Source organism: Monodon monoceros, unplaced genomic scaffold (genome assembly GCF_005190385.1).
Source record: "Monodon monoceros isolate NGI ecotype Baffin Bay Population unplaced genomic scaffold, NGI_Narwhal_1 Super_Scaffold_18, whole genome shotgun sequence".
Taxonomy (NCBI): domain Eukaryota; kingdom Metazoa; phylum Chordata; class Mammalia; order Artiodactyla; family Monodontidae; genus Monodon; species Monodon monoceros.
Genome location: NW_021703774.1, coordinates 81,593,723 through 81,606,576, shown reverse-complemented (window position 1 = coordinate 81,606,576; position 12,854 = coordinate 81,593,723). Strand labels below are relative to the sequence as shown.

The following is a 12,854-nucleotide window of genomic DNA, read 5'->3' as shown; positions in this document are numbered from 1 at the left end:
AGGTTTATCAGCAATACAATGACTGGTTTAAAGCACGCCATAATTATGACATGAACTCTATAATCTTTGCTTCAGTTGACTGAATTCGTTTAAGGTATCCACTAACTTGGATCTGTTTTCAAAGTTTCTATGCAAGTAGAGCCTTAAGTGTAAGAAGCAAGTATGAAGGCTTATTGAGAGTAGAATTTAGTAGAGTTCTGCCAAAGAACTCTGAACCTTTCTCACATACACATTAAAATACAAAAACATAGCCAAGTGCTTTAATTTATCCTGAACCTATATTTTTCCAAAGAATCCTGTGGGTATTTGTCTATTTTACAATGTTTGCATTAAAGTCAAGCAGAACTATTAGCAAATTTTTATAGCAAATCAAGAGGCTTATTTTGTCCTTAATAAACAACTATTTGTTACCTTGAGTAATACCTTACCACAGCATATAGGCTCAGGGTGTGCTGCAGGAAAGGAATGGAATTATTTCACATTTGTGAAATTCAAACTTCATCATTCAAGATGGGCACCAATAACTGCAAGGAGCAAAGGATTACTTTAAATGACCAAACTAGTCAACAGTTGTATAGATGAGATTAAGTTTAATGAATTTACTTCTTGATAATTCCAAATCATACACTATATTTGGGAGTAAGACCCATTTGGCCCATGATGGAGTGTGTAGACTAAAAAATTTTGAAAATGAATTTCATTAATTTGAAAGAGGGTTATTTTTACAGTGCACAGGTTCACTTACCTCTAGATACAATGAACCAAAATTAAAAACACAGACCCATAAGCTTACACTTTGGAGGACATCCTGGTATTTAGAACTTTTCTACTTGTCTCTGAAAGTTAAGAAAGCCATACCCCAATTAGGCAAGTATTTGGTTATTCAACTTTTCAAAGTGTTTATATTATACATGAGGCATAATGTACATATTTAGGAAGTCTGAAGTCATACCTCCATAGCGATTTTAGGAGATAGAATTTTTCCCAATACAAATTATAAAAGTAGCTGAACAGGTATTTTTCTTATCCATCTATGGTTATTATTATTTCAATTAAATGTATGTATGGCCTAATCTGGTTCTATTTTTACATCTTGGTTTATTTAATTTCTCAGTAGCAGGTAAATGTTAAAGTATCACTCCTTTTGGGAGATCAGAAGTCCAATCTCCTAGAAATTATTATACAGGAATAAATGAAGCACTGACAGTACAACTCTTCCATCCTAACAGAAGAAAAAAGAAAAAAAAACTACAGAAACAGTAGATTACTTGAGGTCTATTCATTTATTCTATGCATTTATATTACGTACCTATTATGGGGTCAGGTACTCTTCTGCATTCTGGGGACCTAGGAGTGAAAAACAACAACAACAAAAATTCCTGCCTTAAGGGACTTATATTCTAGTGGGGAAGGACAGAAACAAGTAGGCAAAAAATAAACAAGATAATCAGGTTCTGATAAGTGCCGTGAAGGAAATGAACAGGACCATATATAACTGATAACAAGGATAAGATGGGGAACAACTTTAACTCAGAGAAGGTCCTGCTAAGGAATTGACAGCTGAGAAGCCATTCAGGGGAGAACTGAAGAAAACATATTCCAGGCACAGTCTGAGATAAGAAAGAACTTGGTATAACGGAGGAACACAGGGAGGCCAGTGTGGCTGTCAGGTACTGAGGAGGGGAATTTGGAAAGGGAAGCAGGTGTGATAATGAAGGGCCTTGGAGGCCAGCATAGGGAAAGCCAGGAAGGATTTAAGTAGGAATGATATAGTCTCCATATTTTTAAGCTCACTCACGTGGCTGTGGAGAACCGACTGCAGAGGCAAGAATGGGAAGGGAACAGTGGGTCAGCACAGTAATCCAGCTGAGCGCAAAGGAGGCTCAGTCTGTTAGCGGTGGAAACACAGAACCAACGTGACTGGCTGGTAGGTTAGATATGGAGGGAAAGAGAGGAACCAAGAATAAACCCTAAGCCTTTGGCTTGAGCAATTGAGTAAACTTTTTTCTATTTACTAAGGTGGGAAAAACATTTACTCTCCCACCTCAGACAACTTAAAAAAAAAAAAAAAGAAAAATATATATGAAAAAACGGGTGTTAGATGTTGGACAACAGGCAGTAAAAGATAGTGGAATTCAATGAGGTGAGCCCCATGTTTGCCCCAGATTACTTAGAGGCAGTTTCTAGGCTGTGGTGTAGGAAGGGGGTATCCAAACTGAACCAAGCAGCCTTGCTGAGTTGAGGAGAGAGTTAAGAATCTGGGGCGGCCAGGACAGCTAGAATTGGCAGGCCGAGTACCAGAGAGAAGACAGCTGCAGAGAGAGGAGAGCACAGCTGCACAGAGAGGAGAGAGCTCCAAAAATGTGCAGAGGTTTCCTTTCAAGTTTTCAGGTATTGATGAGCACAAGGAAATACTCAACAGGGAAAGAACCACCAAAAAGAAGCAGGCCAAAAATTCTTGAGCTGGGAAGAGTTCTTGTTCCTACAGTTAAACTGGAAAAACCTGATCATGAACAGGGTTATCAGGTAGAGTACTCAGGAGGATTTTGCTTCAGTTGTGGAGAAAAGTAGCACCAGAGTAAAGGCTGCTCTGGCCCACCTAACAAAGCTTAAAAGCAAGCCTTGAAATGATCAAACTGTTTTCAAGTATCTTAACTGCATTCTAAAACAAAGCTCAAGAATATTTAAAAGAATACACACACACACGAAGACCCAACACCCAACAATGTAAAATTCACATCCATTAAGAAATTACTAGGCATGTAAAGAAGCAGGAAAGTATGACCCAAAATGAGGAGAAAAATAAATCAACAAAAACAAACCCCCAGATAACACAGATGATGGCTGTTATAATGTTCTTATTTACTATTTCTATTATAAATATTATGAAAACAAGATAGAGAAAAGAAACAGCACGTTAAAGAGAGACATGAGGATACAAAAAACTGAAAGAGCAATATCAAAATTCTGTAGACAAAATACATTGGGTAGGATTAACAGCAAATTAGTGCAGAAGAATAGGTTAGTGAACTTGAGGCACAGCAATAGAAATAGTTGTGCCAGTCTTCTGTCTTGAATAGAAATTAAAAACAGAAGACTGGGACAATGTACAGAACATCAGTAAGGTGTGGGACAACTTCAAGCAGCCTAATTAACATGTGGAGTCTCAGGAGGTGGGAGACTGGGGTATAGAAAACTTATTTTAAGAAATAACAGTCAAAATTTTTCCAAATTTGATGCAAACTAAAAATCCAGAGACCCAGTAAGTGCAACAAATCCCAAGCACACACACAAATAATGAAGACAACTACACCAATGCACATTATAACTAAATAGCACAAATTCAATGAAAAAGGTAAAAACCTTAAAAGCAGCCAGAGTTAAAAAAAAAAAAAATACAGAAGAACGAAGATGACAATGACAGCAGACTTCTTGTCAGAAGCAATGCAATCCAGGAGGCAGTAGAGCAGCAACATCTTTAAAACTAGAATTTTATGCCCAGAAAAAACATCTTTCAAACATAAAGATTCAAAAATCTTTCTCAACAAAGTAGGCCTATACACCTTGCTAAAAAGATTTTGGATTTTTACCTTCAAAGTAATACTAAGCCATTAATAGATTCTAAACGATGAGACTGAGACTTGCATTTCAGAAAAGACACATTCGCTTTTGAGATGAATAGGTGGGCATGGGGGAGAGGGGCAGAAAGGCAGAATCTTGTTCAAAAACAAAGGATGTTGACTTAGATGAGGGTGGTGAAAGTGGGGATGGAGAAGAAAGGACTGATTAGAAAAATATCTAGAAGATAATTCCTCACAGACTTGATGACTGGATGTGAGGTATGAGAAAGGCAAGAGTGAAAAATGATTCCCAAGTTTCCGACATGAGCAACCACCCATACAGTTAATTTTACCCACCTGAAAAATCATTTAAACCAATTATACACCATCAAAACTATAACCGAAACAACTCACAGGAGTAAACTATTCTGAATACTGCATTTACGCTAAAGAATTCACTGTGTAAAAAATTCAAATAAAAATAGAACAGTGGTGTTTTTTTTGTAGGAGAAAAAGATAAAGCTTTCTTCATCCGAAATCTGCACTGAGCGGTTCAATCCTGGATTTGAGATAGCTGCTATTGTCCCTTATGGAAAACAGTTAAAGCATGATTTCTATGAGCCATCTGCTGAGATACTGAAGTGCCTTTACAGATCAGTTCCTTCCAAAGGTAAATCACTATAATGGGGTTTTACTTTTTAAAAAGAATTGTAACTCTCACGCAGTATTTGGAATGGCTGCAAATTTTTGGTAATCCACTTCTAGTTCAGCAATCTTGCCCCCTAGGTTTCTATCTTCACAGTTAGGAATCTATCAGCAAAAGATTTTTAAAGGGTTTTAAACAGTAATTACAAATGTTTATTGTGGATTTATTAAGGGCGATGTACTTTATGCTATGTTAAGTACCTTACCTGATAATCTCATTTAACCTTAACAACACTATTAGGTAGTTATTATCCTTATTAAGCAGGTAAAGAAATTGAGATGCAAAGATGTTAAGTAACTTGCCTTAGACTATGAAGCTAATAAGTAGCAGAGCCAAGGATATGAATCCAGAAAGGTCTGACCTCAATTCCTGGACTTCAGAAATTCATCTTTAAACCTCAAAAATCTTCCTGCATATTAGGATATGTGTAAATGATACACTGATTTTGCATGTACATACTTCACATGTAATAACTAAGTTTCCTAATTATTTCCATTTAAAAATTCACAAAATCTTGTCATTAAAATGTGGGCTTTCAATTTGCCTCGAGAGATTCTTCAAAGTGGGTAACTTAATGAGCAGGAATTAAATGTAGCCTATTAGAGTTTTCATTAACATATGTATACGCATGTACGTGCAATAGGGGATACTGATAAGAGAATCCAAATCATCAGTGGCATAGCTTGGCTCAGTACAGACACCGAGGACATGAGATTATACTGAGGGTTAAATACATTGAGTCTCACAACAGATAAACTATGAACACTTCACTTAGTAGTGTGATGGGAAACACAGCTCAGATGATTTAAATGGAAAACATGTTTTATGGTGGATACGGGTGAGTGCACATAGACTTAAATTTCTCATGCTGGATCACATGCCATATTACATGCATGACTCTCACCAACAACTATACAGTTATTAGGATTAACTTCAAAATTATAAACTAATTAAAATTTTCTCCATAGTTTAACAGAAAATCACAGTTTAAAAGGTTATTTTTTTCTTTCAACAACGACAAAAAAGCCTAGAAACTGAAATTCTCCAATAAAGTTATTTTATTCAGGCTCAACCTAAAATAGTTTAAACTTGATCTCTCTTTGCTAGAGAAATGAAATCTCCAATTCTATAGACTGTAATAGAAAAGTACTGAATTTGCATATTTCCAATAAAGGATTTTGCTTCATGCTTTGGGCATCTGCCATAGTTACCCAAAAGACTATTTCCAATAAATATAACTGTCACAGCACTGAAATGCCCAGAATAAATTTCCTAACTTAAAAAGTTGTCCTTAAGTTACTATAACACAACGGTCTTCAGTCTCCTGACTATTCATACTATTTGAAAACCATGAAAATACAGGTTTTTAGCATGCACACCCAGTTGGAAAAGGCTCTGTTCCTCTGAAAACACCATTCGTTAGATTAGGTAGAGCTGAGGGCACCTCTCCGTGTGAATAAGCAGGTGGGTGTCTCATGGGTTTGCAGTCATCTCTTTCCTTAATGGGTTAAGCACTGATGCCAGCAAGGGGAGAAAGTCCGGGCACATGACTCAGCTTATGACTTAATTTTCCACAGCTAAGAAAAGAAAATCACCAAAATAGTTAGTTTTATGACAAATAGGTGGGGTTGATAGGTACACTTACATGTAAACCAAGAACCGTTTACCTAAGAAAAAAGTACCAACTGTGACAACAGCAACCATAGAACATCATAGAGAAAAAAACCGTTAACAATTTCCAGGATCAAAAAAGATATACTGCAGTTCACGGGTTTTTGGTTTTCATTCATTCTGCCTCTGTACATTTCCCTAGATCAGAGGCCAACCCAGCCCATGCTATTAAATTGACATGAGATTCAAACTTGATTTTTTTGTTCCATTCAAGAGCACGATCTATTGTACTTGCATAAAATGAGAAAACCTAAGCTGAATGTCTATTTCAAATGTCTATTTCTCTACCTCAGGAGTTATTTCCATGCCAGTCCCTCCCTCCCTCCTTCCACCCTCCCTCTCTCGCTCGCTCTCTCACACACACACAGTGGGAAGAACAAAGATTACTATATACAAGAAGTTTTAAGACTTAAGGCAGATGCTACAGAGTGATAATCACACTTACTCTTATATTAAATCCTAGAAGATCACTTATAACACCTGAGACAGCAGAAAGGATAACTACTCGTGTGATATTGTAGATCAAGGGATTCATTGTCAGTCCATAGAGTCTAAATGGTGTGTCCAGCTCCTACAAAAACATGAAAGAACTGAGATGAAATACATGGTTTCATAATAGCCACCAGTGATTTCTCGACTGTTTTTTTCAGTCTTGGGAGAGGATGATTGCTTAAAACCTCTTCCCTTAATGTTCAATAGCTACCTTCAAAAAACCTGTAATGAGGGGAAGTGGGGGAGGGATAAATTTGGAATTTGGGATTAACAGATACAGACTATTGTATATAAAATAAACAACAAGGACCTACTGTATTGTACAGGGAACTATGTTCAATACCTTGTAATAACCTATAATGGAAAAGAATCTGAATATATATATATCACTTTGCAGTACACCAGAAACATTGTAAATCAACTATACTTCAATTAAAAATAATAATTTTAAAATTAAAAATAAATAAATAAATTAATTAATTAATGCCTTAATGGACTCTCACCTACTTTTCCACTAGCTAAGTTTTTAAAGGTGGATTCAAGCAATATGCTATTTGTTATTTTTTAATGTAATTTTAAAATGTGACAGACATCAGCAATCACTAGAACTTGGGTAGTAAGTTGGGAAACTTTTTCTCATACAGTCATTAACCCCAAACTATCAAGTTGGTAGTTTGAATCTACACAGCATCTATCTGTTACTAGGGTCCTCTCCAAGAAGTACAGCATTGATTTAATTAAATGGTAGTAAAAATGTATCACAGGGTATTACTTACTTTCAATAACTTGGTGGATAGCTTTAATACATTGTTTACTAGAGTAAGCTGTTCTTTCTTATTCGGCTTTTTTTCCATTTTAAGATATAAATTAATCTAAGGGAAGGAATAGAGATTAGGGCAAATGTCATGGAAAAGATAGATATATATATTGCATTCAACATGGCAGATTTTGAGGTCAATGTTTTCAAGTAAAATAAATTTCAAAATTCCAGTAGCTATTTCTTCAGAGCACATATTCCACGTACCCAAACCCCCATCCCTAATCAGTCACATATGGCAAAGAAAAGCTACTTAGTGAAGAAAAAATAACAATGAAGCAATTTATCAAAACAATGCAAACTTTTATATTAATTATAGCAATTAAAATGTAAACTCCTTGAGTTCAAAAACTGTATCTTATTCATCTTGGTATCCCCCAAATAACCTAACATCCTCATTAAACATTCATGGAATGGAAAAAGATCGCTGCTTTTAATTTACTAATCCCGTGTTTTTCCCCTTCTGGTAAGAATTCTCCACTATAATTCTAAGGCCAAAAAAAAAAAAATCTAATGATATTAGGTATTTTTATTTAAAACTTATGGATAAACATGAAATTAAAAACAAAAAAACCCAACTCTATACTACTCTGTATTTATAAGAAACATTTCTCAATTGTAATATCTACTCACATACTAAAGAGCAAGTATTTTCCAAACACTGAATGTATTCAGCGTTTGACTGATAGAGAAGAAAGTCAAGAAGCTTATTAAACATCCTTAAATGAGAGGTACTCTAAAGATCTAATACTTGACACAGAATATGAGATTAAAAGCATGCTCCATTACCACCAACAAAAATAATTTTTATACTATGAAGTAGCACCCAATCCTGGGAGCAGGTGGGAAAGATAATATCCTCATTTTATAAAGAGGAAGCAATTATATAGTTGTAAAGTGACTTGTAAGGTGTAAGGTCATATAGCTAGAAAGTGACAGAATCTAGACTCAACCCTGAATCTTCTGCAGAAATCTTATTATACCATCTCTAACCACTGAATCAAACTGTCAAGGACCAATCAATACCTGTTCAGTAAGTAATATTGAGACATTGCTGTATTTCTTATTGGTTTCAGACCCCAGTGAGGCTAAGCGCAGTAAGAAAAGTAGTAAAGCTGATTCCCAGATCAAAAACTCCCAATTATAAGCATCATTTAGGAAAGTTTTATGTCCCCGGAGAACCTATGAAAAGGACCAAAAAACAGTTAAGTTTTTCACTTGTCTTAAAATCTGTAATTACTCCTTTACTCTAGAACTTTAAAAACATTTACAAGATACCAATATTTTAATACTCAAAGTAGGAGACTTTTAATACTTATAAAGTATTATCTATTCAATTAGTGATTATGTATTTCTCTAAGTTTCCTAGATTTTCTTCTTTGCATGAGAGACAGCAAGGGTCTGGAAGTAACAAGGGAAGAAAACATAATAGAATAAGTGAAATAAAGCACATGTATTTCCAAACTCTTTAACCACAAGTGTGCCCACTCACAATTATATGGTGACCATTTTTCAAAGTAGGGTTGGCCAAAAAGTTCCTTTGGTTTTTAAGTAAAAATAAACGACACATTTTTCATTTTCACCAAGAACTTCATTGAACAACGTATTCACCCTTTTGTTCCACTACCTTCTGCCATTTTTCAGGCAACTTCATAATTCCATCTTCCCAAAACTTTTTTATCTTTTTGAGCAAAGAACTGTTCCAGGTGCCTTTTACAGTCTTGCAGGGAATTGAAAATTTTTTCCATTAAGAGAATTTTGTAAAGACCTAAATAAATGGAAATCCGAAGGTGCAATGTCTGGTGAATGTGGCGGATGAATCAGAACTTCCCAGCCAAGCTGTAACAGTTTTCGCCTGGTCATCAAAGAAACATGCAGTCTTGCGTCATCCTGATGGAAGATTATGTGTTTTCTGTTGACTAATTCTGGATGCTTTTCGTTGAGTGCGGCTTTCAGTTGGCCTAATTGGGAGCAGTATTTTTTTTTTAAGAATTTGAATATTTTATTATTAAACTGTTTCTTATTTTCCTGCAAGGCTGTTGCTTTACTGTATAAAAATAGCACCAGCAAACACAGTATATTGCAAAATTAAGATAGTAATGTTCTTTACTGGACACTATACAACTAACAAACTTTTCTCCACTGCCATTTATTTCCAGTGGCAAGTTCATTGAGTATTTTGACCCAAATCCAGGGATGGCTGTAAGCAAGTTACAATATTATATAAGGTTAAGATAACAATGTTATCCTTGAATTGCATCATTTTTATAACTAGTTTTACCACAGATAACTTCAGGAATTCTGAGTATTATAACTGGAGACTAGCCTAAAAATCACAGGGTGTTGTGAAAAAGATGCATGTGTTTATCTGAAATCATTAGGAAGTTAAGGGGTACTTTCTTCAGGCAACATTGTTGCAAGTAGTTTATTTTGCTAAAAGTTGCTTTTTAAAAATCTATCCACCACTAATTTAAGACAACTATGCTAGATTCAGTTGTTTCAAACTAATTTATTTAGGGGTTCCATTTTCACTCCTCAATAGATTTTGTGTATTTCTCATATGCTTCTTCACTCATTAGTTCATCTAGTTCTGAAGGATACTGAGTGTCATCTTGATCAGCCAACCATCATAACAAGATCTGTTGACAAGTCCTGGATTTTCTGCTAGGGCTTCATTAATTTCAGTTACTTCTGATAGAGGAGAATAGAGTTCACTAGCAGCTTTCACCCTTTCCAAAGCACCAAATTCCTCGTTTGTTCAACTTTGTCCCAACTTCAGGCAGACTACAGTAAACAACATCTCCCAAAACTTCCTGTGCAAAATTGCTGATTCCCACTGTTCCAACACCATTTTCTGCTGTTACCCATTCATGTTTGTCTGAATTTACAACCCGACAGCAGAGTGGGTCCAGTGTGCAGCACCCGGACGGCACCCGCCCGCAGTCCCCAGGGCCGCAGCAGGCAGGGCGCGTTGGGCGCAGGCTGCAGAGCGCAGCCCGCACACTCCATGCCACTCGCTGTGCCATGTTCTCAGGGGTGCTGGGAGCAGTATTTGTTGGAATTAATCATTTGGTTTTCTGGAAGGAGCTCATAATAGAGGACTCCCTTCCAATCCCACCATATACACAACATCACCTCCTCTGGATGAAGACCGGCCTTTGGTGTGGTTGGTGGTGGTTCATTTCGCTTGCCCCACGATCTCTTCCATTCCTCATTATTGTACACTATCTACTTTTCATCTCCCGTCACAATATGTTTTAAAAATGGAACATTTTCGTTACGTTTAAGCAGAGAATCGCATGTGGAAATACAGTCAAGAAGATTTTTTTCGCTTTACTTACGTGAAACCCAAACATCAAAGCGATGGACATAACCCAGCTGGTGCACATGATTTTCATTGCTCAACTTGGATATTGTGAGTATGTCGGCTATCTCCTGTGTGGTATAATGTTGATTATTCTCAATTAATGCCTCGATTTGAACACTATCAACTCCAACTGGTCTACCCGACCACGGAGTAACGTCCAGAGAGAAATCTCCAGCACAAAACTTCACAAAGCACTTTTGACACGTTCGATCAGTCACAGCACCTTCTCCGTATACTGCACAAGTCTTTTTTGCATTTCATTTGTGGTTTTACCTTTCTTGAAATAATAAAGCATAATATGCTGAAAATGTTGATTTTTTTCTTCCATCTTCAATATTCCGTATTCAATATGGCTACACAAAAATTCACCAGTTTTGATAAGTTTTTTTTTTTTTAAATGCAGGCTGACATGACAGCTGTCACAATACAATCTAATGAAATTGTTTCAAATGAAGTTAGACAACTAAGCACTACTAGAGCCATCTTATGGAAAAAAACCGAACAAACTTTTTGACCAACCCAATAATAAATTTGCATTTGAATAACAGAGCCCCCTAAAACATGCGGCCCATCCCACTGGCATGACTAGAAAATCCTGAGGATCAGCTCTTTACTCCACTTTAGGATCTGAATAACAACAGCAGCAGCCACCAATTATAAAATGCCTATTATGTGTCAAGTTTTCAGGTAAAAGTTCTTGTTTTTTACAAAATTCTTTTGTTGATTGAAATGTAAAGAAGTTTACTAAAGCAAGCCCAAGGTAAAATGAGATTTATTGAAAAATATACAGAGACCCCTCACAGAAACTAAATGCGGGCCTTTGAAAATCAGGAAGTCAGCAGGTAGCTGCCCTCCCCATCTCCCTTCCACTAGGGCCATTCAGGCTCCCCCCTCCACTCCTCTCAGCTAATCCCACTGCCTTGCAAGACCCTTCTTTACTGCTCCCCCCAACTCTGGCTTGGTTTCCAAGGCTACTGGCCCCAGTGATCCCTTCTGACCTTTCTTCTGCAAAGTCCACCACTGATACCTCAGGTTTTCATTTCTAATTTGCCAAAGAGGGAATATGTTTAGTTTAGTCTGGGTCAGGTATTCACCCCAGCAAGTTACTTACAACTAAGGGGTGGGGGTGGGGGCGGCAGGGGGCAGGAAAGTAACAACTAATAGCAACCTAAAAGTGCTGAAAGTAACTGGCAACCTAGAAATCTCTACCCATTAAGAATATCCTTTAAACATGAAAGTGATAAAAGACATTTTCAAACAAACAAAAACTGAGAGAATTCATCACCAGCAGATTCTTCAAGCAGGCAGGAAATAATCCCAGAGAAAAACACAGAAATGCACAAACTAATGAAAAGTAATGGAAAGGGTAAATATGTAGGTAAATATAAATGAATAATTAACTACAAAAAGCAATAATAATTACATCTTATGGGTTTAAGATATATGTAAAATTAAAATGAAGGACATGTGTAACACAAAAGTGAATGGGTAAAAAAAAAAAAAAAGTGAATGGGTAAATGACATAAAGTGTTGTAAGGTCCTAGCATGGTAAATTAATAATTTTGTTAGACTGTAATAAGCTAAGGATGTATGTTGTAATCTCTGGGGTCAATAGTAGTAAATATATATATATATATATATATATATATATATATATATAAAGTTAACAGAGAGGATTAAATGAAATATTTTAAAATATTTGATTAATAAAAGATGGCCAAAAAAAAAGAGAAAAAGGAAAATTAACAAATAAACCAAATAGGAACCAAACAGTATTTGTAGTTATAGTAATTAAGTTTAACTGGGTCAGACATTCCAAATCACTAAAACTGGGAGGCTGGATTAAGAAACAAGCAAACAGGAGCAGGACTGGAGACAACAAAATGGAGTAGAAGGACCTTGAGCTCACCTCCTCTCACAAGCACATCAAAATCACAACTAACTGCTGAACAACCATCAGTAAAAAAGACTGGAAGCTACCAAAAAAAAAAATATTCTACATTCAAAGACATAAAGAAGAAACCACAGTGAGAGGGTAGGAGGGGTGCACTCGTAAATGAAATCCCATACAGCCTGGGTGGGTGACCCACAAACTGGAGAATAATTATATCACAGAAATTCTCCCCAAGGAATGAGAGCTCTGAGCCCCACACCAGGTTCCCCAGCCTAGGGGTCTGGCACTGGGAGGAGGAGCCCCAGAGCATTTGGCTTTGAAGGCCAGGGGGGGCTTGATTCTAGGAG

At 36.5% G+C, this 12,854-nt stretch overlaps 2 protein-coding genes and 1 pseudogene across 9 annotated transcripts in view; 1 reads left to right on the top strand and 2 right to left on the bottom strand.

Annotated features, from left to right (window-relative positions):
• The window catches only part of PHTF1 (putative homeodomain transcription factor 1), a 72,258-nt gene that overhangs the window by 5,403 nt on the left and 54,001 nt on the right, over positions 1–12,854 (bottom strand). For 4 of the 7 annotated variants that reach the window (XM_029229514.1, XM_029229512.1, XM_029229510.1 and 1 more), the window contains 6 exons: positions 8,273–8,428; positions 7,206–7,301; positions 6,383–6,508; positions 5,646–5,843; positions 1,310–1,347; positions 429–836 (listed from right to left, as the gene is read on the bottom strand). In XM_029229514.1, coding sequence (XP_029085347.1) covers positions 5,823–5,843; positions 6,383–6,508; positions 7,206–7,301; positions 8,273–8,428 — 399 coding nt within the window. In that variant the 3' untranslated portion in view covers positions 429–836; positions 1,310–1,347; positions 5,646–5,822. Of the gene's footprint in view, positions 1–411; positions 837–1,309; positions 1,348–5,306; positions 5,844–6,382; positions 6,509–7,205; positions 7,302–8,272; positions 8,429–10,587; positions 10,682–12,854 lie in introns of those variants that run through there. The other 3 variants (XM_029229511.1, XM_029229513.1, XM_029229517.1) reach the window with 3 other exon arrangements.
• Positions 1–12,854, top strand: part of MAGI3 (membrane associated guanylate kinase, WW and PDZ domain containing 3) — a 295,639-nt gene that overhangs the window by 269,323 nt on the left and 13,462 nt on the right. The window contains exons 21-22 of one of the 2 annotated variants that reach the window (XR_003794507.1): positions 4,068–4,230; positions 10,538–10,661. Coding sequence is in view for 1 of the 2 variants with exons in the window: in XM_029229509.1 (XP_029085342.1) it covers positions 4,068–4,108 (41 nt within the window). In the remaining variant the exon portion in view is untranslated. Of the gene's footprint in view, positions 1–4,067; positions 5,144–10,537; positions 10,662–12,854 lie in introns of those variants that run through there. The other variant, XM_029229509.1, reaches the window with a different exon arrangement.
• On the bottom strand, positions 9,775–10,401 carry LOC114899098 (annotated as a pseudogene).